General features: G+C 67.2%; 1 protein-coding gene across 4 annotated transcripts in view; it reads right to left on the minus strand.

Annotated features, from left to right (window-relative positions):
* The window catches only part of STIM1 (stromal interaction molecule 1), a 41,893-nt gene extending 14,519 nt beyond the window's left edge, over positions 1–27,374 (minus strand). Inside the window, exons 1-5 of one of the 4 annotated variants that reach the window (XM_044418561.1) lie at positions 27,300–27,374; positions 17,971–18,101; positions 9,340–9,454; positions 4,562–4,673; positions 3,743–3,858 (exon numbers count right to left, since the gene is read on the minus strand). In XM_044418561.1, the coding sequence (XP_044274496.1) occupies positions 3,743–3,858; positions 4,562–4,673; positions 9,340–9,454; positions 17,971–18,018 (391 nt within the window). In that variant the 5' untranslated portion in view covers positions 18,019–18,101; positions 27,300–27,374. Of the gene's footprint in view, positions 1–3,742; positions 3,859–4,561; positions 4,674–9,339; positions 9,455–17,970; positions 18,102–22,151; positions 22,311–27,299 lie in introns of those variants that run through there. The other 3 variants (XM_044418560.1, XM_044418562.1, XM_044418563.1) reach the window with 3 other exon arrangements.
* Between the last annotated feature and the right edge of the window lie 377 nt (positions 27,375–27,751).

The following is a 27,751-nucleotide window of genomic DNA, read 5'->3' on the forward strand; positions in this document are numbered from 1 at the left end:
CAAAATGATCGCAGGTGCCAAGGAGAAGGCGGAGGCGCTCGATTCCTGCCTCGCCCCAGTCTTCTCCCACAAAACATCTACCATGAGGAGGAAGCACAAGCTGAATGGGAGGGACGGCAGCCCCAGAGCGACACCTGGCCAGGGAATACCTAGGTGGAATGAGCACGGCCAAACCGCCAGGGCCCGATGGGCTCCATCCCAGCAGCACAGAAGAGCGAGCAGAGGAGCTCTCGGAGCCACTGGCTCTTGCCTTCGATCGATCCTGGAACACTGGAGAGGTGCCAGACGACCGGGGAAGGGCTAACATTGTCCCTATCTTCAAAAAGGGGGAAAAGATGAACCTGGGAGTAGCGCTGCCGAGGGGGAGCGACTGTCAGAGCAACACGGCAGTGCAACCAGCTGCCCAGAGAGGTGGGGGGGCCTTCCCGCCCTGGAGACATTCAAGGAGAACCTGGACAGCCCCCCGAGTGGGATGGTGTGGCTTGGTGTCCTGCAGCAGCAGGGGGTTGGACCCGAGGGCCTTCTGGCCCCTTCCAGCTCTGCCATTCTAGGATTGTGTGAAGGGGAGCAAAGCTGAATCCTGGTGTGAGGAAGAGTAAGAACGGCACTGCGACGGGCCAGGGAACAAGACTCCCAAGTCACATGCCTTCCCTGCAGCGCCTCCAATGCACAGAAATCTCCCCCTCTTGCTCGCTCTTTTCACACGCACACGGTCGCTCCCCCTCGGCAGCGCTGCTCCCCGGCTGCCGCACCTTTTGCAGCTGGTGCCGCCTCCGAAAAGGGCCGCTCCTCTCGGAAGGCGCTGGCCACCGGACCGCCGGCCCCCTCGGGGCTGCCGCAGCCCTCCAGCGGGGCAGGGCCTGGGAGCCAGCCAGGCAGTGTGACGGCGACAGGGCCGTGGGCCCACCCCCCTCCCAGCCCGCAGCCTGCTGCAGCCCCCCGCCATTCACGCCGTGCAGCCTGAGCGGCCCTTCCATGGCAACGGGATCGCGGAAATGCCAGCAGTAAACAGACGCCGGGAGCCCTTGGAGACCGAGTGCCACCCGAAAGCGGCTGCGGAGGCGGGAAGCCGGGCACGGGCCGCACAGCTCCCCGACCCCGAGCCGGCCAAGCCAGGTTCGCCACCTTTCCGCAGCCTCCCGGCTGGGCCACGCTTCCCCAGCCCTGGCCCTGCCTCCCCCGCCTCCTGCTCTAATCCCCTTTAGAGGCCACTGGGGTTGGGGCGCATCACCGCGCCTCGTGGTGGGGAATCCCACCGCTTCGCAGAGCGTGGCCTGAAGGAGGACCTTCCCCCGGGGGGGGCCGCGGAAGCGCTCCCCCTGGCTTGCTTCCCTGCCCGCTTTTCCACCTGGCTGCCTGGCAGGCGAACCTTCCGCTGCGTGCGGTGGATGAACAGGGCGCCGAATCCGGCAGACCTGGGCTGCACAGCCACCTGGCGCCCGGCAACAAGAAAATGCGGTGTTTGTCAAAGTTCAAGGGACCGTGAAAAAGATCCCGGACATCCTGGAGCAGAGACACCTGACAGTTGCTCCCAACCCCCCGGCCCCCCAGGCGCTGCTTGTCAAGAAGGACTTTGGCCTCGGCCCGGGAGACCCTCGCGAGACAGGCAGCTGCTGCGGCGGGCCGTGCGCTCCAGGGAGAGGCGAGGGCAAGCCGGATAACCATCCCGGGAGTGCCGAGTCCCCGCTGCGAAAGCACCGTGCGCCGGCCGGTGCCGGGGTCAGGAGCCAAAGGGAAGGGGCCACCGCGCTGTCTTCCCCGACTGGGACCACTGCTGATGCTCGGACCCCGCGCGGGGAGACAGCGCGAGGCGTGACAAGCAGGCCACGAGCGCTGCAGGCCAGCCGGCACTCGCATCCGCGAACTCGCCCGCCCCGCTCAGCAACAGGCGCCTGCACAGCTACGAGTCGGCTGGGACGGACCCCCATCCGGCAGGGAAGCGGCAGCAGGCCAGGCGGCCCGGCCCGGGCAGCCAGCGCCATCGGAAGGAAGCTGCTGGGGTGGCGTGGCGTGTGGCCCTGCAACCACAGGGGCCGGGCCGATGGCCTTCACGGCCCCTTCCCGCTCTGCGGTGCTACGCTCTAAGCTCCCCCGATTTCTCCCCGAGTCCCGGAGCTGCAGCTGCGCAGCCTCCTGAGGCGGAGGCCCTCGGGGCAAGCGCAGGAGAGGAGCTGCTCCCCGTGAAGGCCGAGGGCCCGGCCACAAGCGGGGCAACAGGCGCCACCCGCTCCTGCTCCCAGCGGGCACCTGCTGCCTGGGAAAGGGGGAAACTGACTTTCCCGCAGTTCCAGGTGGCCCAACAGGCACCCAGACCCGAACCCCGCACAGTGCCCACCCCGAGTCCCCGCAAGCACAGCCGAGTGTCTCCAGGGCCCCAAGTGGCACAAATGCGGCCAAAGCCCCTTTGAAATAACGCATGCAAATATTCACACACATAAGGGGGGGGGAGCAAAAATTGAAAAGGGGGGCCAACCCCAGAAACTGGGGATTGTGAAAGGCGACTCAACACTCAACCCTTGCGAAACCGAAGGCGCCTTGGGATAAGTGTTTTTCTGGATAGCCCAGAAAAACACCGCTAGGAAGGGGGTCCCTGAGGCTGCAGCCGCCTCGTACCCCCATTTAGAGCAGGTGGTAGAACGAGCTGCCGAGCTGCTCTTGGCAGAGGAGGCCGTGGAGACTGGGGCGGCAGGCAGCACCTCTGCCTGCCGAGGAGAAAGCTCTCGCCGCTTCTGCATCTCACTATAAAAGCCACCGGGGGGGGGGGGGAGCACTCCCCTCAGAGCCGCGTTCCCATAGAGCTTCCGGGGAGCCTGCTGTCCCACCTGTAAGGGCAGCGCTCCGGGCTCCAGCGACATCCCCAGAAATGCCCGTGGAAAGACCAGACCAGGCCAGGCCAGGCTGGGGGGGGGGGGGGGGCAACCCCCACAGGTTCTGCCGGCTGCCCCACAGCCCCAGTTCTACAGGTCGTGCACTGGACTCCTTGTGCACAAGCTGCTTCCGGCTGGCCTTTGGCCGTGGACAGCACCCCACGGCACCAGGATGAGGCCGCGGGCAGAGCCGCCCCAAGGCTGCCGCTCCGCTCTTGGCCGTTGAACGGGGGCCCTGTCCTCACCGCCCCACGTGCAGGGAGACGCGCGGTGCCGCCCCGTTACCTGCTGGCAGTGAGAGAGCGGGGGGGCTCCGAGGGCCCTGCCTGCTCCAGCCGCGGCCACGGCCAGCGGGCGTCTCTTCACCCCTCTTATCCCCATGCCCTGCTAAGGGGCTTGGAACACAGAAGAGCGGGCCCAAAGCGCAATGCATGCACCATACACAGCCACACGGGCATCCGGCACGACCTGGGCTTTCTAGAGGGAGGCGGCAGAAGTGCAGTCCCGGGCCGGGGGCCGGGGGCCAGAAGCGCCCACGTCCGCTCAAGGCCAACGCTGCCAGACGGACGGACCCCACGCGGCAAGAGCCCAGCCCAGCCCAGCCCAGCCGCCCCCTGCCGCCCGCGCAGCTCCGGCCAACCCACACGCAAAGGGAAAGCCCCGCGGCAAGCTGGCCGCCGTACCCCCCCCCGTCCGAGCCCCCCCTTGCACGCCGAGGACCGTGGCTCGCTGCTCCGCTCCTGCACCTTGGGCCCGACTCGGGGGCGCCGGCCGGGCCTTCCGGAGGAGCCGCTGCAGCCTCTGCGCCCGCCCCCGCAGTACGAGCCCCGGGCAGGCCCATTCCCCGCCTCGGCCCCCGCAAGGCCGGCACTCACGCAGAGGAGGCCCAAACAGCACGGTGTCCAGCGCCTTCAGCTGCAGCTTCTGCCGGTGGCTCCGGTCGGTCATCTTCAGCACCGCTCCCGTCATGGTGGCGTTCGTTATGGCCAGCCTGCGAGGGGGGAGGCGGCAGGAGGGTCACGGCACGACTCGGCCGGGGGGGAGGCGCTCCGCACGGACACGTGGCCCGGCCTGGCGGCTCCCCGAGGCAGCAGCTGCCAGCACTCGGGGAGCCGACCTCCACGTGGCTCCCTCGGCATTCGGGGCCCCTGGGGCCACGGCTAACCGGCCAGGGCTGGGTGGAGACCAGGACTCGGCGCTCCGGGGCCCCAGCCCAGCACCCCGGCCGGAGCCACGCAGCGCCCTGAAGGGCGACTCGTGAGGCAGCACGGCTCTGCCAAAGGCAGAACCGGGGTTCTGGCGAGCAGGACCCACTGCACCCCCAAACCAGCAAGCGCCAGGAACGGGGAAAGGCAGTGAGCGGGGCACAGGGCTGGCCAGCGGGCCACTCCACCGGCGCTCTGGCGGCTCAGGGACCCTCCCAGCGGGGCCACACTGCCAGTCGCAGGGCCGTCCCGGGCCCAGGCCCACCGGAACAGAAAACCGGCACGGGGAGCTGCCAAGAGGCAAGGGGGCACGGCGAGGCTGCCGCAGCAGGGCGTCCGCGTCGAGCCCCCTCACCTGGCGCAGGCGGCACCGCGGAGCCTGCGTTGTGGTGAAGGGGCGAGAGGCGCCGACCCTCGTTCAGGAAGACTGTGAGGGCGACCCCCCCCGCGTGCAGAGACACCCTCCGCCGGGCCCTGCGCCCCACGGACCTGGGCATGGCGTGCCCCGTCAGCTGCAGCTTGCGGAAGGTGTCCTCGTACTGGGGCAGTTCCACGTAGTTGATCAGCCACTGCACCACCTCGTCCACGGTCCAGTTGTACACTGCAGGAGGGGGAGCAGAAGGCCGCGTCAGTGGCCACGCTGGCCAGACTGGGCAGAGGCCCTGCAGGGCTCCGTGCCCCCCACCGCCCGGCCCTGGCCGCTGCCGTCCTCCCGCCCCCGCGGACCTCGCGGAGACTCTTCCCCAGCCGAGCCCTGCCGGGAGGCGCCTCCAGCGCCACGGAAAAGGCACGCCGCCCCGTCCTCTGCTGGCCCTCAGCCCCGCGCATGCAGTAAGGCTGCACCACGCACCCAGGTGCGCGCAGGGGGTGCGACAGGCAGACGAAGCGTCCCGGGAGCCGCAAGGTGCGCCTGATCGAAGCCGACCGGGACCTGATGGGCTGCAGGCGGCCGGAGCAGCGGCAGGAGCGGCCCTCGCGGCGGCGGGGGGGGGGGTCAGCGCCCGCCCTCCCAGGAAGGTGTGCTGGGAAAAAGCCAGGCAGGGGCATGGGGCGGTCGTGGGGGACACCTGGCACGGTCCGGCCCATCTGCCGAGCTGCGCTGCCCCCCTCTCCCCCTTTTGGTCTACCCTGGAAGCCAGGAGGAAGAGGAGGAGGAAGAGAGCTGGGGCGGGTGGGTGGCAGCTGGGCAGGAAGAGTGCGGAGACTGGGGGTGCTGGGGAGGGGAAGCCGTTTTCTGGGGCGCTGTGGGGCCATGAGGACTGGTGCTTCAGCCACAGCTGGCCTGTAAAAGCACCTTCTGCCCCCGCCCACCGTTTCCCACTGACGGCTTGTCTGAATGCTTTCTTCTGCTTTTCTGTCACCACTCTGGGATCCATTTCAGTATGGAGTTGGACACACTTCGTATATCCCTCCATCCATCTGAGGGAGAGAGACCCAAGGCCGGGCAAGGCAGAGGACAGACCCACGCCAGCCCTCTGGCCAGCCAGCTGCCGAAGGGGGATGCCCCCACCCATGTTCCCCAGCAGTCCCTGACGCTGGAGATCGGCAGAAGGCCTTGGGGCGAATGGCCAACGGCAGCAGGAAAGGGGCTCGTGCCCTTTCAAAGCCGCCCCGATCGTCAGCCGCAGCCCGTGGCAGTGAGTTCGGTGGCCCAGGCGTGTGCTCCGTGAGGCTTCCCTGGGGCAGCCCTGACTCTCCCACCACGCGGCCCCCCGGGGGAGCCCCCGGGTCTGGCGGAAGAGGGAGAAAAGGGGTCCCTCGGCCCACTTTGCCTCTCCCTTCGTTTGCCTTTCTTCCAAGCTAAGCATCCCAGGTGCGAACTGCTGGGAAAGCTGCTGCTATTGGGCAGTACTGAAAGTCATCCATCAATCGATCGATCGATCATCATCATCATCAACAGCTGTACCAGCCCTGCCAGTTTCGGCCGCCCCGGCCTGCTCTTCTCCCTTCTCCTGGGTGTGGCGACTGGAGCTGGGCTGGAACCACATCGCATCCCGGCACAGAGGTGCGCAGGAGCGCACGCTGTCGGGCGCGTTGTTTTCCGACTGCGGTGAGTGAGTCATGCGCGTGCCGGGCGCAGCCGGCTGCCTGGCTGCGAGGGCTGCTCAGCACCAGGGCACTGTGCCCAAGGGAGGTGCTGGCACCCCCGTCTTTGCAGGGTCCCGAGGAATGCCTGCGCCCGGGGTCCAGAGAGCTCCTCCTCTGGCCGGGGGGCGGGGGCAAGGTGAGCCACAGGAGCCTTCCAGCCCCCGCCGGCTTGGGTCTGTTTCCGGGAGCAGCTGCGACCTCTCCTCCTCCAACGTCAAACCCGGCGGACGCAATTTCATCCCTCAAAGCAAACTCAAGCGGCCCAAAGATCAGGCAGATCTGGCAGATACAGGAGCGACCCCCAGTTGCTGACGATCCGGAGGGGGAAAGGGTAGCGCCGCTGGACGCTGCCCTTGCCCGGGGGCCGAGGACCAGCCTCGGCCTCACTCTCACCGGGCAGGCAAAGGCCGTCTCCCCCGCCCCGCGGACCTGGCATGACCTCCGGCCCGGGGAAACCGCCTGTGCCCAAAGCAGCCTCCAGGCAAGCGGGAGGGAGCTGAGCTGTGCTTCAAGGCAGGGTTCCAGCCCCCACGCCCCCCGGCTGGCTCCGGCGGCATTCCCCGTTGCTTCCCTGCAACCCGCAACCTCCCCGGTCCACGTGACGGAACGCCTGGAAGCGAGCCCAGAGCAGCAGGCCCTGCCCGAGAGGCCGAGCCCTCAGAACCGGAGGAAAGAGGCGTCCAGGCGACCCAAGGGACCCTCAGGCACACAGAGCACAGCTGGCGCTTTGGGGGCAGCGGCTCCAGTCGCTGGCAGAGGAGCCAGCACAAGATGGAGCCGCGCTCTGGAAGCCGTGTTCGTGGCCAAAAGCCACCGCCAGCAAAAACCGGTTAAGCACGACCAGAAGCAACTCCTGCGGGAGGCTAATTGGAAAGTCTGCAGTCTAGAAATTCCCTCGGAGCAGCTCTGGAAGCCCACAGACATCCTGGCCTCACTCTGGCCCTGTGGGGCTCCCCAGAGGGCCCCGGCCGCTGCCCTGGGTCCCCCCCACTTTCCTCAGCCGCAGGCAGCTCGCCGCTTCCTGGCTTTGGGCGGCTGCTCCCCCCCACACGGGCTGAAGCGCGTCTCCTCTGGCCTCCTCGCTGGCAGCAGGGGCGGGCCGGCACATGCCGCCGGAGGCGCACAGGTGACCCTCGGGTCCCTTGCCCCCCCCCAGAACTTCCGAGGCGCTTGGCCTGCGGCTCCGGAATTCCCGTCCAGCTGGGCCACTGATCGGGGATTCTGGGTGCTACGGTCCAACCGTGTCTGGGAGGCTGGGGCAGGCTGCTCAACAGCACCCCCGAAACAGAGCGGGGCCCTCCAGCCCAAGGAGGCGCCCCCACTTCTGCTTCAGAGCCTGAGTCCCACTGCCGTGGGAAACACGAGCGCCAGGAGGGGCGGCCCCGAAGGGCCCGGCCCCGGCGGATGAGACGCGAGCGGTGGCTGCTTCCACAGACACGTCTGGATCCGCACTCCTGTGGCGATCAAGTGCCAGAACCCGTCCCATCCGCGCTTCGTCGTGCTGCGTATCTGAGCAACCCACACGCTTCGGGCATGACCTCACTGAGGCCTAGCTGCTGCAGAGGCAGCAGTGCACTGGCCTCCTCTTCCTGCAGGATTGCAGAAAGGAAAAGCCCCCCACCCCGGCGACTGCCCCGAGCCCTCCCCCGGGGCAGAGACGGGGCCGGGTGCACAGCACTTTTAGCCTGCCCCATCTCACGCCCGCGGGATCCGTCGCCCCCCATTTCCTCTGCCTGCCCCACCTCCGCACCTGCGCCCCTCCCTCCCCTTTCCCAAGGCCATCCCAGTGGGACCCGCTGAGGGGTCCCAGCCCTCGGCTTCGCCTCCCGCTGTCCGGGGCACCTTTGCAAAGGAAGGCGAAACACACGGGCTTGTCCAGAAGAGCTCAGAGGGCTGCTCAGAGCGGGATGGCGACCGAGTGGCCAGAGGCAGGAGGGAGCACCCAGGGCCCTTCTGCCAGAGCAGGACTGTGCCGTGACCCGGGGGGGGGGTCCCAGGGGGGGTCCCACTTTTGTCACATGAACTTGCAGAACCCCCGAAATCACACGCAACCCCACTTATTCCAGGGCCCTCTTATATGGGTCGGGCATTGGAGCTTTTACTGTTTCCCCCTGGATTGCTGGAGGGACAGGGTGATTTTTTCAAAACATTGGTTTCACATTTGTCTTTCCCCTGGTTATATACTGTCATCAACGCACGCAGGCATTCTTGTCAGAAAATGAGGGTGGGGCGAGGCAGAGGCAGAGGGCGGGCGTTTCAGGCCGGAGCGTCCCCGCTTGGGACGCGGCGACTGCCAGCCTGGCCTGCACCAGCCACCCCGGGAACACCGGCTGGAACGGCTCCAGGAAAGCACGGATGCCTCGCACTGCGGCTCAGTCCCGCCAGAGCCTTCCTGGATCCTGCACCGCACGAATGCGCCGGTTCTCTCCCCAGCAACGGCTCCGGTCCGGGGTCTGACCCGTGGGCAGCGCCAGGCCGGCAGAGGGCCGGTCAGCTGACCCTTTCCAGAGCACAGGCCTGGGCGGCTCCGGTGAAGCCTTCCTTCGGCAAGGCGCCCGTTCGAACCACCAGCCGCCCAGAGGGGCTGACGGGGCGGTGGAGGCACACAAGCCGGGCACGCCGCGGAGCAGCGGCCGAGTGCCGCAGCTTCGTCAGGAGTCGCTGCACGCCCGTGCCAGTCAGCCCCGGGCCAGAAGGGCCTGCTCGCTGCTCGCACGGCAGCGGCCTGTCCATGCCAGCCCCAGCCGGGGCGGCGGCAGTGCCGGGGAGCAGGGACTCTCGGGGCCTGGCCTGGCCTGGCCAGGCCGATCGACGCAGGGAAGGCGGCAGCCCCTTCGCAGGAGGGAGAAGAACGGCGACCGGGATGTTGCAATTAAAAGGGGACAGACCCCAAAAGGACCAAGGGCGGCCCTTGCCCTCCCGGGGCGTCGGGAAGCTGAAGCACCGAGGAGGCCTGCTCCCGCCCCGGCCTTCCGGGAGGCTCGGGCCAGCGATGGTGCCGAAGGACCCCCAGCCCCGGTGCGGGCCCTTGCTTTTCCCAGGATGACGCTTCTCGCACTGTGCTGTGGGCCAGGCTCCCACTCCGGGCCCGGCCTCTAGAGCGCAGCCCTTCTGCAGCTGACCAGCCTCCGCTTCCCCCGCGGGGCACCCGGACCACGCAGGCGCCACGCCGGGCTTACCTTCAGACGCCTTCCAAGCCTTCCACAGGTCCTCGACGCTGATGAGCTTGTCCTCGCCGTGGAAAGTGCTGTGCTTGGCGGCCGGGTCGTGGTAGTTCAAGTCTTCCCGCAGGAACTGGGAAAACACGGCACAGAGTCAGCCACCAGGAGCCGCCGTGCGCCCGACGGCACGCGGAAAGGCGCTGGATCCGGAAAGGGCCGCCCGAGCCAAGGGACGCCTGGCCGGTTCCCGGGGCTGTCGGACGGGGCATCCGCAACAGCGGGACACGACCCCTTGGCATCAGTCCGTGGGCCCCCCGCGCACCTCCTTCTGCTTCGTGCCTGGCCAGCGCAAAGGGGCCCGTCACTCCGGGGCCGCTCGCCCTCGCAGGGGCCTCGGCCAGAGGAGGCTCTGCCCAGCGGAGCGCTTCTTCCCGCGGGCCATTCCTGAGGGCACCGCAGGGAAGGGGGGCCGGCCGTGGCGGCTGGGCTGCCCGGCCACGGCTGCCACCCGTGGGCAGGCACGAGCCCCCCTCGAGGCACAGCGGACACACACGACGGAGCGACTGCCCTCCGCCAGGCCCTGAGCTGCGAGGGGAAAGGCAGCCCTGCTCGCAAGCGCTGCCTCTCCTCATCCAGCCCTCTCCCCTGCGCCCCCCACGACGTTGTCTGAAATGTACGGCTGGGAGGGGGACCGCTTTTCTGCCACGAAGATCTCCGAGTTGGGGCGGCTGACCCAGAACATCCATGGGGAGGCACCAGTGCCCCCACCAGATCTGGTCAGCAGGCAGGAAGGGCAAGAGGGCCGGAGAAAAGCGAAGAGAAGAGGCCCAGGAGAGGAGACCTGGCCATCCTGTGTGAACTGCTAATCCAGCCTTGCTTCTGGCCTGCTAAGAATAAACCGCACCATCGCCTTGGAGAGCTGCAGCCGAAGCAGGTGGAACGGGTCGCATCTCTCGCTTCCTTCCCGCATCTTAACACCTGCCAATTAATGGCGATCCCGACACACGCGGCTGTGGGGTTCCAAGGAGGGGCCCGAGGGCCCGGCGGCCCACGCGCGGCGACCTCCCCCAGCCCCGGGGAGCGCCCGAGCTGGCTGTGGGGGAACGGAGGTGGCAGCCCACTGCGCTCGCCCTTCCCTGCCGAGGGAGGCCCAGAGGCCGGCCCACGGGCAGCCGCATCCCTGCCCCCGGGCTCTGGCCGGCTCCCAGGAAGTTCACATGAGGGGGGGGTTCCTGCGGGGGGACGGAGCCGCGCGCAGGGCTGGCCGCCTCCTCGGCACTGGGCTGCAGGCCGCAGGGGGGGCTTGCAAGCTCGGAGCCCCACGACGCCCAGGCCCGGATGACACAGAGCCGCGGCCAAGCGAGGTGCTGAGCGCGCCCCAGCCAGCGGGCTGCTGCTCCGGCCAAGGCGCCTCTGCCACCGGGCCACACATGCTCGGGCGCCACGCAGGCCGCCGCCCTGGGCCTCCACCGCGCTCCGGCTGGGGCGGGAGGACACGCGGCGTAGCGCCTGGGTCTGCCACACGCAGCAGAAAGACCGGCCGGTGACGGGTGGGGACGAGAGCGGCTCGGTGCCCGGAACCATCTCCCCCTTCCCCTGCTGTGCGTGTGTGTGTGTGGGGGGGGCTTCCCAGGCCCGTCCCCTCCGGCCACCTGCCCCACAGGCCTCCTGGTTTCCAAGCAGCGCTGTGTGTGACTCTTGTCAGTCTCCCACACGCCCCAGCTGGAGCTGGAGGGACAGTGCCGGCTGTCGGCCGATGCCAGCCTGCCCCCCCCACGCCCCCAGTGCCTGGCCTCTTGCAGAGTCCCCGGGATGGGCGGCAGGGACGGGGGAGAGCGACGCCACCCCCCACGCTTCGCCCCCGACCTGGCATGCAGGAGAAAAAAATGGGAGCGGCATTCCCCCATGGGGGCCAGACGGCAAGCGGGCCCACCCCGAGAACGCAGCTCTGCCACTGGCACGGGCAGGGGCTGCGCGTCTGGGGACTGCCCACTCCCGAGAGCAATGCGGCAAACCCTGGCCGCAAAGGCAGGGAGAGCACAGAGGGGGCGCCAGCTGCGCTGCGCTGCTCTGCATCCACGAGCCCCAGACAAGGGTGTGGGGCAGCATGGGGAGGGCAGAGCACCCAGCAGCCCCGACGGGGTCATCCCATGAGCAGCCGTGGCCAGGCGCCGTAGGCGGGCGGGCGAGCGAGCGAGACACAGGCACCACGGCCAGGTCCGATTACTGTGGGGACTGGAAGGCGGTTGTCGGGGTGCCTGGCCAGGAAGCGGGAGCCAACGCAGGGCCTCCCTCTATTCCAGGTGGGCCAGCAGGTGCGTCCCACCTGAGCCCTCAGCGAGCGACCACCTCACAAGAGCCCGCTTTGCTCATGCGCTTCCCAAAGGAGTGCCTGCCAGGCTAGCAAAGGGCGCACGGCTCCGTGGGCACGGCACGCTTGTTCAGGCGCCTCCACCAGCCCCGGGCAGCAGCACTAAAGCCTGAGCCCCTCACAGCTCTGGCTGTGACAGCAGAAGCAGTGGCGTGGGGGAGGGGGCACCGGGGAAGCCCACGCGCAAACCCTTCCGGCTCAGGGGTCCTCCGCAGCCGAGGGGCCAGCCCAGAAGAGCGGCTTCTCCTGGCAGGGGCCTCGGCGGCTTGGCTTGCACCTTCACAGGCCCTTTTGGGAATGGGCTAACGGAGGGGGCGGGGGTGGAAGCCGCCCCCTCCGATGCAGGGGGTGAGGTCACGATCAGGAGGGCAGGGGGCACGCAGGCAAACACCCAGCAAAGCAAGGAGAGCTGGGGGAGGCGGGCCAGGTCGGCAGGACAAGCCACACTGGGCGCTCGGCCACCCGCCACGCGGGACCCAGAGGTGCGCAGGGTTCTGTGGCCGTCCGCATGTGTGCGCGCACATGAGCACGAGCGAGGCAGGGCGCCAGCCGCGGGGACGCCAAAGGCGCTCCCGGGAGAGCCCCGCTCCCTTCCGCTTCCTCCCGCCTTTATTTGTGGCCGGCTGCTCTTCGGTGCACGAGCCGCCGCCGCGAGTGAGGCCTGCGCTTGTCTGGGACCCGAAGAGGAGCAGTGAGGGAGGAGGGCAGGCGCAGAGGAAGAGGGACGGAAGGAGGCGCCATGCCGGGAAGGGCAGGATCCGAGAGTGGCCCTCGGCATCCTTTTCCTTTCCCTAGAATGCCGCGCTGGCTGGCAGCCCGGCCACATTTTGCAGCCACAGCACCTGAAACGAGGGCCGAGGGAGCCCTGCCCGGTCACAGCTCAACACGTGAGCACGGGCCGGGGGGGAGCCCTTCGCGGGATGCTCCAGGACCGGGGCGACGGGCGGGGGCGTGCTGTGCGGCCAGGCCAAGCGGCGGGGCGGGAGGCAGAGCGCCTCCCCCCACACAGCCGTGACCTCCATGGGCAGCCAGGCAATGTCATCTGGACGGGCCGCGCACGGCGCTCCGTGCGGCCTGCTCTCCCCCAGGGATGCCGGCGGGGGAAGCAGCTGTCGCTCAGTATATTTAGCTCAGGAAGGAAAAGTGATCCTCTCTCGCTGAGCCCCGCGCAGACCGGCTCCCGAGGCCCCTCAGAAGGGGACGCTGCAGGGCCGGGCTGGAGCCCGGCGGCCGCCTCAACGAGGGCAGGGGCTCTGCGTGCCACGAGGCCCAGGGCGGAAGCCACCCAAGCCAAGCCTGCTGGCCCCCGACCCACGGGGAGAGGGCGCCACGGAGGGCGCTGGGCAGGGCGCCCCAGAGAATCCAGCCCGGCCGGGCCTGCCGGGCAACAAGGCTGCGGAAAGAGCTGGGCCAACTGTCAGAACAGTCGGGCGAGCCCTGTGTATGCGCACGCCAGGCCCCCCCCCCCCATACTAGCAGGTCGACTGCATTCACGCAATGTGCAATTCTGCGCTTTTCAGATTTTGCTTCCTGTAAGCCATGGACACGAAGCGAGCCGCCCCCAGCTCCAGTTCTCCAGCTGTGCAGGGCCATGGAGCCGCTGCAGACGAGTCCCGGGGCCAGGAAAAGCACGCCAGAAAGCGCCCCGGTGCCCGGAAAACAGGCGCCCCCTGGGGCTCCGCACTCCGTCTGAGGGGCCGAGCCGCCCCTGTCTCTTATTCCCAAAATCAGGGACGCTGCTGAATACAATGTACAGGGAGTGAAAGCACAGCTTTCGGGGAACAGGCTGAGCATCACGACACAACAGTGGCATGTTGTGATTCTCGGGTCGGTTCTCACAAAGACGGTCCTTTACATCTGAGGTTTGTTCCGATGGGATTCGGCTTGCTGAACTGCCTGATCCCGGAAGAAGCGGAGCTGGGTTCGGCCCGGCTGAAGCCTGGACAGGCGGCTGAAACACTGCGACCCGCCCCGGGAGCCTCGGCTCCGGGCTGCACAGAAACGCAATCTGGGTATAACCGCAAGTTCCGCCTTTCCACCAAGGACAGGGAGCCCAGGGCGGCTGGCGATCGCAGGGACTGAGGCACATGAACAAAAGCGCAATCAGAAGCTGCAGCAACGCAGGCGAATCCAAATAAAAAGAGCACAGGACCCTGCAGACCGGCTTGCGTGCCAAAGCCTGCTTGACCAGAAGGCTCCTGCTGCAGGCAGACGGCCCCAGATGGCGCGCCCACCGAGCCTCCCTCCCAGGAGGAACAGAGACAGAGTGAGCCAGAGGGAGCCCCTGGACCATCTAGCCTGACCCCCGGCTCCATCCCCGGGGCGCATCACCAAGAAAGCCCTCCTCCACGCCCTCCCCCACTGGAAGGGCTCCCCAGAGTTCACGCAGGCAGGGGGCCGGTCCCAGGCCGCCCTGGGGCGCGCTCTGAGCAGGGGCCGCTGCAGCAAGGGAGCCCACAGCACTCCGGGCCAGCGGATGCTCCCAACCGGCCCCCGACGGCAGTCCCACACGGAGCCCGTCTGGGCAGTCCAAGCAAGGTAGCCCGGCACGTGTGGGCAGGCCAGGCGCCTCCGGGACGGGCGAGCCGGCATGAGCCTCCGCTGCCTGCACACGCTCCTGGCCCCACCCAGCTCCGGCGCGCAGGAGCGGGCCCCGACGGCAAGCCCGAGCCTCCAAGGGGAGCGCCGCCCTCCAGCCCCACCGGGGCCTTGCTCGCCGCCTCGCATGACCTGCCGGGTGCCTTGCCTCGACGAAGCCTCCGCTTGTGCGTGGCAGGGTATGGCGCACCCAGAGCAATGCTGCAAGCCACCCCGAGGTGCAGGGTGGCTTGCAGCAGGGTGGCGTGGTGCAGGGTGCAGGGTGGCGTGGCGTGCTGCCTGCTCACCCCGACAGGCTGCTGGAATGGTGGAGGGCCGGCCAGCTGCCCACCCACCAGAGCCACGAGCCCCCCGCCCTTCCGCACACGCCGGCTGCTGCCACACTCCCTCCTCGGGGCTGGCTCTCCACGGCTCCTCGCTTCGGGATGCAGTGCGACACGAGCGTGCCAGAGCGACCTGGGGCCTCTTCCCCCGATGAGGACGGTCCTGGCTGCCCCGTCCGCGGCTTTGCTTCTGGCAGCAAAGAAACAGCGCAGCTTGCGCTTTTAAAATCAGGGTCTGAATTATGTTATTTCCCGTGCCTAATCCTGTGCCTGATTCATATTAATAAATATGATTGCTAGCATTGGATGTTTCTGAGTTGCAGTACAGTACAGTTTTGACAAACATTTCTTCAAACCCTACAAAAATGCTGGCCCAGAACAAAGGGCTTATGCCACCGACTGCCCCCTTCCGTCCGGCACCGTCACGTCCTTCTTTTCAGCACCAGGCTAAAACCTTTATATTTTCCCAATGTTTTATGGTTTTGCTGTTTTTTAATATGGGTTTTATTGTTGATTGGTTAAGAAGTTGATTGGGATGCTGCGCTTTGCTTCATTTTGTCTTATTGTTAAACTGTCCCGAGACTGCAGAAAGGGACAGTCTGAAGGAGTTTTAACGAAGTAAATAAAGCCGGCTCTGATTGCTACAGGGCCTTCCCTTCGCGGAGCGACATCTGCCCAAGTGCTGCTCTTTGCTCAGCCTGCCCAGAAGCCCACTGCCCTCGAAGAGTCTGCAGCGAGGGAGGACGCCTGCCCTTGACGTGCCCACGGCCCCCGTTCTGGTGCACCGCTCATCGAGCCCCGTCTTCCGGGGGCAGGTTTTCGGCCAGGGGCCGGGCCAAACCTTCATTCAACTTCTTTTGCTTCCATGCCGAATGTTGTGCCTGCGTGTCTAAAAATAGACGTCTCTGATGTTTTAGGCTGAGGTTTCCTCGTGTTTAGCCCGATGCCTCCTCGAAGCCCTGAAAGACTGCCGGTGTTTATGCTACCAGGGAAGCCGTGCAAGACAAAGGCACGCAGGCCGAGAAGCAAATGGCCCCGGCTTCTGGGGAGAAAACCCCGCAGGCGCCGCCCGGCAGAGTGCTGCCATCGTCCCGCGGCATCCTTAAGAGGCGGCAGGAGGGAGGATGGTGGGCAGAACGAAGGCCGGGGGCGCCTGCCTCGAGCCGGCCGCTCCGCCTGGCCCGGGATGGCCCGCTCGGTGCGGCAGTGGGTGCCGCGACTCGGCCGGCCGGGATCTCCGGCACACGAGGCCTGGCCAGGCGCCCGCGAGGGCCGAGTGCGGCAGGGACACTACGCAGGACGGGCCTGTCAGCTCTTCCTGAGTCAGCCCAGATGCACGGAGCTGCTGCAGGAGGAGGAAGTCCCCCAGGGAAGCCCTGCGCAGCGCCTTTGCTCCGGGAAGCTGGCCCAGAGCGGAGCGGAGCTGAGCACGAGCCCAGGCCCGGCTGCGAGCACGTGTGTGCGCGCACTCAAGCATGCCGCTGCACGGCGCTTCCCCTGGGAAAGTGCCCTGCGGGCCGTGCAGGACGGGCTGGGAACGCCCCAAATTCACGAGTGCCGACAGCACCGGGGAAAACGCCTCAACAGGCAGCTCCAGACAGGCCGGCGGGCAGGGTGGCGAGGCCGGGTGGCCTTGGAGGCGCGAAATGCCTGCCTGGCGAAGGTGCAGCTGACCACGCTGGCGCTTCCCGGGGCGGTGGGGGCGGGACACTTGCTATGTGCGCCCCCGAGACCGAGTTCTGAGGTGGCTGCGATTGGAAAGCAGACGCCTCACGCAGGTCTAAGCTACTCTGCTCCTTTTGCCGGGTTTTGCATTAAAACACTGGAGAAACGTTACCGAAAGGCAGGGAGAGGGTTGCTAACGGGCGGCGCAGAGAGGCCTGGAGCTCTGTGGCAGGAAGGATTCTTTGCCTGGCAACTCCTGCAAAACAGTCCTGAGAAATCCTCTAAACCAAGATCCGGTTATGTTTAAAAATACAGCCTTCCAAGCCAGCAGATGCAACCCGTGCCAGATCTGGGATTAAGGCCACCTGATTCCAGCGGACTCTCCAAGGACTGTGCTTTGCCGCTCCGGGTGGAAGCGGCAGAAACGGAGCGCCGGTGCAGGACGAGTGACGCAGACGCAGTCCCTGGGGTGTGAGTGCGCCTCTTTTGGAGAGAGGCCCCCGAGGAGCAGCCGGCTCCCTCTGGCGGGGGGGGTCATGCTGCCCCCTGCCCCGGGCTCTGTGATGATGCCACAGGGCTGGCCCCACCCTCCCCACCACGCCTCCCCCTCTGCTCTCCTCCACAAGCCTCCCTCTGTCGGATCGGCTCTCCTCTCTCTCCCGTGTCGCGACGGCTCCACTCAGACGCGCCGCTGCACCCGCACTCAGCGTGCAGTCTGCGTGGCTTGCCGGGCCCACGTGCCACAGTGCTGTGGCACAGGGCCTCCAGAAGGCGCTGCTGAGCGGCCGGGGCCCCCACCCCGCGCTGCGCTCTCCTCCCCGCAGCAACGGTCTTGCCAGCACTACCTTGCCGAGCGCGTTTTACACGCAAGCCTCTGAGCACACACAGAGAGAAATGTTCGACCCTCTCTGGCCCCTCCACCCAGAGCTTTGCCCAGGAGTCCTCCGGCGCCTGTCCCTGGGGGCACAGTGCTGCGGAAGGGGGCGAACCGTGTCCCTCCTCCGGGACCCCAACTGGGCCACCCTGCGACTGGGACGGCGGGCGACCCAGGCCACCTCCTCAAGAGGCGGGGCTCCCCCTCCAAGCCTCCCGCACGAAGTGCTGCCGCTCTCCCGTTCCCACAGGCGGGTCAAGTGTCCCCCCGAGCAGGCCCGGGCCTTGGGCTGCGGCTGGAACGGGTCCCGCATCAGGGCCGGAGCAGCGGCCCCACGGAAGAGGCTCCCCCTGCCGCACGCCTCTCGCCCACTCGGTGCCGCCAGTCCCACCACACGGCCAGCCTGGCGCGCACGCATGCATGCCTGCGGGGGGCCAGAAGGCACGCGCTCAGCCCCCGGGGACAGCCCCCCGTGGGGCCTCTCACTGCCCACAAGCCGGGCTCGGGGGGGGTGGCCGTGCCCCGGTCCTCCTGCGGGACTCGTGCCAGCTAACGAGCCGGGGACGCTCCCGGCCTCGCTGCCATGCCAAGCGCGGCCGTCCAGGGCGGCCTCCCCGCCCCGGTGCCCCGGACGCTCCGGAGCATGCCCAGCGTGCCGAGCATCGGCCACGCTGGTGAGCAGGCCAAGGGGCGTGGAAGCCCCAAACCGCTGGAGGCCCCCAGGCAGAGGGGCTGCCTGCCCCCCAGCTCCCCCTCGTGCCGCGCCACCGAGACGCCTCCGCTCCCCTCGGTGGGGGGGGGGCACACAGGAGCCCCACCTCGTCGCTCTCCTCCACGTCCACGTTGCCGTTGGCGTCGTCATCCATCTGCTTGTGGATGTTCAGGATGGCCTCGAAGCTGAGCTGCTCGTCCTCGTTGTGGCACAGGGGCTGGTCGATGCGGCAGAACTCTGTGGGGGAGAGGAGAGGTGAAGACCCAGAAGCGGCTGCGCTCCCCCACCTGCAGCACGGCGGGGAAACCGCCCCCGGCCTCGGGAAAGTGCGGGAACGCCCTGCCGGACCAGGGGACCCGTGCCCCGATCGATCCCACAGGGCTCTTCCTGCGGCCGGCGAGCGCACCTGTCGCAGGCCTCACCTGTGAGCGCGGCTCCCCCGACTCCAGGGGGCACTGCGGCGCCTCCGGCCCACGCCCACCGCGCACCACGCCAGTCCTCGCCAGTCTGACCCCGGCTCCAGCCGGCACCCCTCCCTCACCCCACCATCGGGCTCCCAAGCCCGGAACCCGCACGCTCTCGCGGCACCAGCGTCTGCCGCGTCCCCAGCACGCCCGGCCGGCTCCTGCGTGGACGGGGGGCAGACCAGGGGTCCCTGGTCGGGCCCGGCCGGGCTCCTCACGCCCTTAGGCACGATTTCCCTGGGGCAGCCTGCCGCACCCCTGCCAAAGGCGCCCTCCACCAACGTGGAGGAAGGAAGGCCCCCCCGAGCCCAGGCTGTCGAGTGCAGGCCGGGCTCTTGCCGACTCTGAGATGCTCGAGGCAAGAGGGAATGAAGAGCCGGACGCCAGCCAGACACCCAGGCACGCCCAGGGATGCTTCTGGGAGCAGCACGCAGGCTGGCAGGCAAGGAGCTCCCGCCTCCGCCTCCCTGGACTCCCCGGACACAGAGCGGGGTCTCCGCCTGGGTTCGCGCAGCCCAGCAACGCCCGGGGCAGCCGGCGCAGGGGCCTGCCGTGCGGAAGAGCCACAGGAGCCTCTGGGCGGCCTGACACCGCGGGGATGTGGGCTCGTATCTCCTGCAGGCAGGCAGGAAGCGAAAGCCGCCTCTGCCTCGAGCACTGAGACGCGGGATCAAGAGCAGGCCCGTGCAAGCCCCTGCATTCAGTCAAGGGAAAAGCCTCCCGAGGGGAGGGGGGTGAAAAGTCACGTTGCTCCCCGGCCCCCCCCCCCCCGTGGCTGCCGTGACTCAGCCCGACGCGCCGTCTGGGAAGGCACCAGCCCCTGGGTGTGAAAAGGGAGATGACGGCGCAGGAAGGAAAGGCAGGAGCGGCCGCGCGGCAGCATGGGCGCCTGGGCCCTCGGCTGCAGCCCGCCTCCACGCCCGCGAGCGGTGAAGCGCTGCTCCAGGACGGCGGCCAGGTGCTCGCCAAACCTGCGTCCCGGCACGGTGACGGGCCTGTCCCAGTCCACCGGCCCTCCAAGCCTTCTGCCGCCCCCCGCCTTCTGCCAGGGGGCAACCGCTCTGGCAGGCCCCACGCCGTCAGTGTTTGCAAGGGAAGACCGGGAGGTCGCACTGCAGCTCCCTCACCCTCACCCTCCACTCCGGCATCAGCGAGAAGCGATCCTGACCTTCCTCTCTGTGGCAGCCTTGGAGGCTCTTACAGAAGGGATACCATAGTCAAGGCGCTGGTTTTCCCAGTTGCAATGCATGGCTGTGAAAGCGGGACCATAAGGAAGGCTGAGCGCCGAAGGATTGAGGCCTTTGAATTGTGCTGCTGGTGGAGACTCCTGCAAGTCCCTTGGACCACAAAGCGATCAAACCGGTCAGTCCTAGAGGAGATCAACCCCGACTGCTCTTTAGAAGGCCAGATCCTGAAGATGAAACTCAAATACTCTGGCCACCTAATGAGAAGGAAGGACTCCCTGGAGAAGAGCCTCATGCTGGGAATGATTGAGGGCAAAAGGGGAAGGGGGCGGCAGAGGAGGAGGTGGCTGGATGGGGTCACTGAAACAGTCGGCGTGAGCTTGGGTGGACTCCGGGGGATGGTGGGGGCAGGAAGGCCTGGAGGAGTGTTGCCCACGGGGTCTCGATGGGCTGGCGCAACTTCGCCACTAACAACAACATGTCCCCCCGCAGCCTTCTCTTCTCCGGGCTGAGCATGCCCAGTTCTCCCAGTCCCTCCGCACAGGGCAGTGTTCCCAACCCCTGGGTCATGTATGTCGCCCTCCGCTGGTCCTTTCTGTCCTGTGAGGAGGAGAAACAAGCCCACCACTCAGTCATCTGCCTCACCTGCTATCGTCATGAAGGCAGGCAGGCAGGCTCCAAGATGTGCCCCCCCAGGTCCTCGGGGCCTGCTCCACCCTCCCCTCTTGCGGGGTCCGAATCCAGGCTGTTGCAGCGCAGCCTCCGCTTGAGCTCATGCGGCAACCATCGGTGGCATTGAAACTCCCGCTGCCCGTGCGTCAAACTCCCGCTCATTCTTTGCACAGCTTCTAGCATTTGTTTTCCACCAGATTTTGCCCACGGGGTCTCCTTAGCAGCTTGAGCCCGACCACAGCACTGACCCGTCCCCCACACTCCCCCAGCTTGGTCCTGGTAGAGTGGCCCGTGGCCTGCTCTCTCCCTGGGACGGCTGGCTGCCTCTGGCACAAACCGGGGAGGCCTCCGCAGGCCACCCGGGACTCCCAGCTGCTGCGGCCACTGCAGGCGGGCGCCCGGCCCGTTGCAGAGCCAGCCGGTAGCGGTGCCGAGAGCAGCAAAGGCCGCTGCCCAGCTCCCTGGCAGGCCCCCACCGCCCCGCGCAGGGCTGCCGGAGGCGGCTGTGCTCTCCTGGAGAGCCCCTTCCGCCGCCCCTCCCAGCGGCCGGCGTGCACCTCAGAAAGCAGGGAAGGCTCTTCCCAGCGGCCGCATGTCGTTTGGAGCCTCCCGAAGGAAGGCTCACCTCGCCCTCTTGCTGCACACGGGCTTCCGTGGAAGAAATTAAACCAGCGTTCGGCCCACGGAGCGATCGCTCGCTGCTCGCTACCCTCTGTTTCCCCCTAACTCGACCGAGTTTTAGCTCAGGATTTTTACGCGCGCTTACTTGGTCCTTAAACCATCGTGTTCTCTTAATTCCCTGTTAGAGGCTTTGTTGGTTCGCCTGCCTTGCCCATTTTTATGGAAAGGTGCGACATACTGTCAGAGACATACTGTCAGAGGCGCATGAAGGAAGGGAGTGTCGGCGGCAGTGACTAACACCCAGAGCCCTCCCTGGCCGAGAACGGGGCCGGCCCGCCTGCTGGGGCAAGCCCTGCCGGCCACTTCCTCCCGTGCGGCAGGAGCCCATGACAGGGAGCAGCAGCAGCAGCAGCTCGACATGCGTCGGCAACGACAGGGCTCCTCCCACACGCCACATCACCCCCCGACCCCCTCCCTGCACGCGCTCTCGTTTCCTGCGCTCTCCCACCGCTTCGCGCCCCGTTTGCTCCCCACCAAGGAGTGCTGCGCTTCCATGCGCTCCCCCCCCCCCCCGTGCCCTCACTAGCCGTCAGGTCAGCGTGCACAAGCCCAGCCCGCAGCCCCCCCCCCCCGCGGCAGAGCAGTCTTCACCTGGCTGCACTGGGGGCGGCGGCAGCACCGCCCTGGGAAGAGGGCGCCTCGTGCCCAAACCAGACGCGGGGGCTCCCCAGGGTCCTCGAATCCTGATGCACATGAAGCTGGAGAAGAGCCCAGACCTTAAACTGCTGCTTCCGCCCCCGCAAGGCCCGGCAGGACCGGAGGCAATGGCAGCCCCGGGGCAGGCACGAGTCAGGGCACACAGGAGGCAGAAGCCAGGGCGGGAGCGCAGAACAGCCACCGCAAGGCTGGGCGCCACGGGGGGCACAGCCAGGCAGGGCCAAGCCTCCCACTGCTCCCAGTTGGCCTGCATCACTGCCTTGGTCCCAATCCTGCAAGGGCTGGCAAATCTGATGCCGATCCTGCAAGGACTTGCCAGTGGGCCACGCTGCCTTCTCTTGCAGACCACAGCTCTCCACACACTGAAGGGGATTCTGGTGTAACGCTGCACTTAGGCGCTGCTCTCCTTGTTCACTGAAGGCGGCCTCCTTTGGAAAAGGGAAGCACAAAGCTTGCACAAGGGAGACGCCAACAGAGGAGAGAAGCAAAAAGCACTCTGTGGGGCAGCAAGACCAGCAGTAAAGAATTCTTTGTGTGTGAGAGGCTAAAAGCTGACTAGGAAGATGGATGATAAGGGAGTGAAAGAAACATAGGAGGAGGAGGAGACGGAGGAGCAGGAGGACACTGACCGAAAGTGGAATTCTCAGTCTTACTGACAGGCTGCGAGGGCGGTCGCTGGGCCCGCGCAAGAGTTCTTGCTGGGCTTCCACTGGAAACATGGAGGGCGCCCCCGGGATCAGTCCGCTTGCCTTGCGGGAACTGGGAGAGGATGCGCCCGGGAAAGGCGCCCGTGGCAGAGCCGGGCCTCGCGCCCAGTTTGTGCCACTCTTGCGAGCTCTCCAGGCCAAGAAAACCGGTTTGTGCGCCCCGCCTCCGACTGGAGCTGGGCCTCTGTGTCTTGGAAACTTCCTCCCTCGGTTTCTGCCCTCCCATTTCCCTGCTTTATCAGTTGATGCAACATGATTCTGTTTTGCTTTAACTGGTTCCGTACCCTGCTCAGGGATTATTTTATAAAGAAAAGAGGTAACAAATTGCATCAACGTGTTCTATAAATAAATAGTTACCAACTGGCCAATGTTTATCTGCACTTATAGGGGAAAAGGAGAGCGAGCAACGGCCCCGCGATGGCCATGGCGATGACGATGATGGGGGGGGCAGCCGGCTCTCCGGGCAGCCCCTCCCCCGGAGCAGGGTCAGCTGGACGGCAGGAGCTCGGCCAGTGGCCAGAGCTGTCTCCTCAGAGGAAGGATGCAGCGGCGGGACGTGGAAAAGTGCAAAGCGAGTGAGCAGCACCTTTTAAGGGATAAAAGTTACGGAAATGGCCCTGCGTGGAGCCCGTCCCACTCCCCGGCCCGCTGGGCAGCCTGGGGTCTCTCCTGCCCGGGGGTGCCGGGGCGAGCGGAGACCCCCTGCGGGAAGGCAAGTCCAGCCCCCAGGCTGGACCCGCTCCTAAGTTCCAAGGAAAGAACTGCGCCTCCAAAGTACCCAGCACGTGATGGGTCGGCGCTGCGCTGACGGGGGCTCCAGCGGCACGGCACTGCCGGCATTGCCGTCTTCCGCGAGGAAGCGGAGCGGGGGGAGCGGGGCCAGCTGCGCCCGGCCTCCTGCTCGCAGCCACGCTGGAACGCCGTCAGGAGCTCTCGCCGCCTTATCAGCGCGCGGCACTCCGCTCGGGCTCGCTCACGCTGCCGCCCACTTCCTTGCAACCCCCTGCGCTCTCGGCTCTCCTCTCCGGGGACAAGGCTGAGAACAAATGAGGTGGGGAGGTGGCCCGCGCGCCGTTCTAAAAGCAGAGCCATCGTTCCTGACATGCCTGGGTCATTTCCTTCCCCCCAGCGTCCGACTTGCACAACCAGGGAAAACAAGCACGCCGGGGTCTCCCTCTGCGGGAAAGCGCTCCGGCCCGTGGGACTGTTCGGACACTGCGGCGTGGGAGCGGAACGTGGCACAGCAAGCAGCCCAGCAGGGTCGCCCAAGCAACGGCACGTCTTGCTTCCCCGCCGGCCGTTCCAAGGGCTCCGTTCCACGAGCCTTTAGGACTTTCCTTTAGGCATTTCCCTGAGCCTTTAGCAGAACGGGAAACACCAGCCGCGGGCGTGCGCCCCACTTGCACTCCGCAGCCCAGCGGAGCCCCGCTGAGCCGCCCAAAGTACCAGGCCCACCAAAGAGCCAAAGCCACTGCACCAAACAAGCAAGCAAACAACCCGGTTTGCTTTCAGGGTCATCCATTCGGAACAGTACCCAGCAGCAATCAGTGGACTCAAAGGTGCCCTGAAGGGTAAGACGTTGGGATGCGTGGGGTTTCCCAGGCAAGGCTGCTGAGGTGGAGGACACCTTTCCCGGACCCTCTTCCCCAGCCCGGGGGGTGTCTCGGGCTGGCAGAGCCACGGCACCGCAGGCCCGGGGGAGAGGCGCCCCGGCCTCCCAGGCGCTCGGCTGCTCTGCACAGCCACAGCACCCCCGCCTCCCGCAGGCCCCTCTTCCTGCTTCCTTCTGACCGACCGAGATAACCTTCCCTGGCGATGGCGTGCCAGCTCCTCCTCCTGCCGTCCCACTGCAACACAAGCCCAGGAAGACGGGGCCCAGTCGCAGAGCCTGGCATGGGGCCTGCAGGCGGCTGTGCCAAGCCGCCTGGGGATCCGATTTCATTCTGAACGTATTTTCAGGCCGGGCCGAGCCGGGCCGGAGGGGCTCCTCCGCAGCAGCGAGGCGCAGGGCCCACGCGAGGCCGGGCGAGCGCAAGGTGGCATCCACGGCACCGGCTCCGTGGCAAGGCGATGCCCCTGCCGCCACTGCTGCGGCCAACAAGGACGGGCCGCGCTCAGCCACCCACGTGCCCCACACGGACGGACGGGGAGACGCATCTCCTCTCCTGGGGCTGCACGTGGCAGGAGGAGGCCAGCAGTGAGGACGAGCAGCACAGGGGGCCTGGCCCCCCCACCGCTCCTCCCCCGGGGAACCCGCACCGCACCGCCCACGTAACAAGCGCCACGTGGACTCCGGGCTCGAAGGCCACGGGGCCCCTTCTCTCCCCTCCCAGAGCTTTGCCGGCAATGACAAAGCTCCTCCTTTTATTCAGGTGAGCTGGGTACACACTGCCCTTCCTAAAATGTATTACAGGATGCCTAAATCAAATGAAGGTTAAAACAAACAGGAAACCGAAAAAAACTCTTCGGATCATCAACACAATGCACAATTCAAACAATGAAGCAGAAATTTCAATTTCAGGGTTTAAAATATAGCAGCGCCCCAATACTGTTTCAGTGCATACCACTGAAACGCCAGTTCCACACTGCAGGACCAAGTCCCAAGCCGACGCCTGAAAGGAAGCCAGTGCGCTGCCGGGGAGCTTTCTGGGGCGCAGGCGCCACAAACAGACCGCCAGGGATGAGAGCCCCCCCTCCGTAGGACCCCCCCCCCGGCCTTGGCCTGCCCAGCCTTTCCCCCACATGCCGACACGGCAGGGTCCTGGCCGGGAGCGGAGCTCTGGCTGGGCACAGTGGCCAAGCCAAAGCCGAATTCAGGCTTGCGGGGGGGGGCGTGCTGGCAGGAGGCGCGCGTGGCCAAAGCGAGTCGTGCGGGGGGGGCGGGGGGGAGGGGGGGGGGGGGGGGGGGGGGCGCCGCCCTTTTGCCGGGGGGGGGGGGGGGGGGGGGGGGGGGGGGGGGGGGGGCGCAGGCCAGCCTCTCGGCCTGCAACGAGCCAACGGCTCCGGCTGCCACGATCGGATGAGGAGGACAGCCGGAGGGGGCCAAGCCGGGCATCCCTGCCAGCGAGCCACCTGGGGAAAGGCCCCGAAGCCAGCTTCCAGCTCGGCCCCTGCGCCTGGGCCTGAGGGCGGCAGCGCAGCCCCACTCTGAGGGCAGGGGGAGGCGAGGCCCACACGCCGCAGCCAGCCCCGCAGCACCGCCTTCTCCCTCAGCACGGTGGGGGGGCAGTCGAGGCCCCGGCCCCGCATGGAGCTGCCCGTCCCTGCCAGGGGACCTGAAAGGTCCCGCAGGCAGCTGGGGGGGGAACTCATCCCAGCTGGGAGATCACCTGCGCCCCCTGCAGGGCCTGCCCCCCGCACCCCCCCCCCGGAGGGGAGCCAAGCGCCGGGCAGGAGAAGGACCCCATGCCGTGGCTGCAGCAGGATGCCTGGACAAGCGGGGCTCCGAGTCCCTGCAGAGCTGAAAGGTGCAGAAGGGAGGCAGCTGCCCCCCCCCCCACGTATCCCGCTGCAATGCTCGGACTCGGCTCAGAAGGGGCGAGTGGGGAACGCGGGCCGCCAGGGCCCATACGGGGCCGGCCCGTGCCGCCGAGGGCATGAGGTGCAGGACAGAGCCAAGGAAGACGTCCCCCTGCTCGCAGCGCAGCGTGAAACGGGGGGTGGGCTCCGCACGCCCGAGGCAATGAGGGCCCAACCCGGACGGGCTGCTCCGCTGGCCTGGCCGGCCATCGGAAGGAGAAGCGGGGCTCCCCAGCAGAGGGACTCCCACTGCAAGCCCCTGGATGGAAAGCAGGTTGGGGGGGAGCTGCCACGGAAGGGGAGGAGGGAGGCGGGCGCAGGAGAGGCGGAAGGGGAGCGGTGCCGCGGCAGCACGCGGAGGCCTGGCCCGCCGCGGAGGAGCCGTCTGTGCCGTGGCGCAGGGACTGCACAGCCCCCCGGGGGCAACGGGGCCCTCCGGCATCGCGGGGGGATTCCCCCAGGCAGGTGCGCGACAAACCCCCCGGTGCCAGGCGGGTCTGCGCCACAGGCCTGCGGCACGGGCCCCAGGCAGGGCGTGGGGAGGGAGCCAGAGCGGAAGCGGCGGCCAGAGCGGCTCCCAAACCGAGTCCGGCTCGCCCTGCCCGCTCCCGCCCCAGAGGCGTGGGCAACAGGCTGGCCTCGGGGGGCACGGAGGAGAATCTGCCCACGCCTCGCCTCGTGCCCCTCGGCTTCGGTCGTGGCAATCGGGCTGCACGCCCCAAGCAGCCGAGCCAGAACACCGTCGGGCAGCAGCTCCCGCCGCCGCATGGCTGCCCACGGCTCCCCAGGAGGGTCTGGGGCACGGCACGTCCACGCATGCCTGTGCTCCGACAAGCCCGCGATGACTCGGCCGGACCCTCGGCCCGGCAATTCACATCGCACCCTCCGAGCAGAAAACCAGGCGCCGCCAGGACCGTGAGCCCGCTGGCCGGCAACGGGCGCGCTGGAACACACCGCGGACGTGAACACCGCCTGGCACGGCGGCTTCATTCCCGGCAGGCCGGGCCGTGGGAGGGGAGGGGAGCCTCGCTGCGGCCCGGCCCGGCCCGGCCCGAGGTTTGTCTATGCATTCCTGGGATTGCTCCAGATGTTTTTGCTGGTTTCCAGAACATTCTGCTCGCTGCAAACGAGCCAGAAAAAATGACAGTGGATCAGCAGCCAACCACCAGACTTCAGCACTGACATGAATGAAGGCAGTCCTCCAGATAAGCCGGTGCCAAACCCCTTAGAGCTTGAAAGGACTACAACCGGCCACTTACATCTGACCGAGAAACAAGCCAGCGGCCGACAGAGCTGGGCAGAGCAGCTGCATCACCCTCGCGACACCCAGCTCTGCTCTTGCGGCTGCATTCTGCATTTCTGCACGGCCTCCAAGGGCAGCCCCAGGCGGCAGCGCTGCAAGCAGCTGGCTGGGGGGACCAAGGCGCGTGTGGCGCAGGGAAGGCCTGCTTCTGGCACAGGTGCCTGCAGCGTGCATGGAGGAGCGGGAGGGGAACAGCCCCGGCTCTGGAGCCCGGAGCACCCGCTCATTCTTCCAGGAGCAGGACCTACCCAGGACCAGTGGCAGATCGGTGGCGTTCTCGGCTAACACACCAGCATCCTGTCTGGATTGAGTTTCGGTTGCTTGCCTCCCTCCACCCCAGAACTGCTCTGCTGCTTTGAGATTAGAAGGTGAAAAACAGGAAGGGGTTATATAATGGCAACACTTCAGTCCTCACTTCCGGATTAACTTGCCCGTCCATCCACACTGATGTGGTGCTGGTGGCGGCAGCTACTCCTATTCCTACTCCTGATAACACACAAACACATTCCAGAGACAAGCCGCATTCTGCTCGGCGCGTGCGTGTAGCCAACAAAACCGAGATTTAACTGATGCAGAAGGCACCTGGACTTGCAGAGGGGACCAGATAAGCGAGCATATTCGTATCCCGAATTCTGGCCGTCTGGGAATTCCAGGAGCCCATCAGGCGGTCTCCTGAGCAGGCAGGAAGCAACCCGGGGGT

Source organism: Varanus komodoensis, unplaced genomic scaffold (assembly GCF_004798865.1).
Source record: "Varanus komodoensis strain SLA01 unplaced genomic scaffold, ASM479886v1 scaffold91, whole genome shotgun sequence".
Classification (NCBI taxonomy): domain Eukaryota; kingdom Metazoa; phylum Chordata; class Lepidosauria; order Squamata; family Varanidae; genus Varanus; species Varanus komodoensis.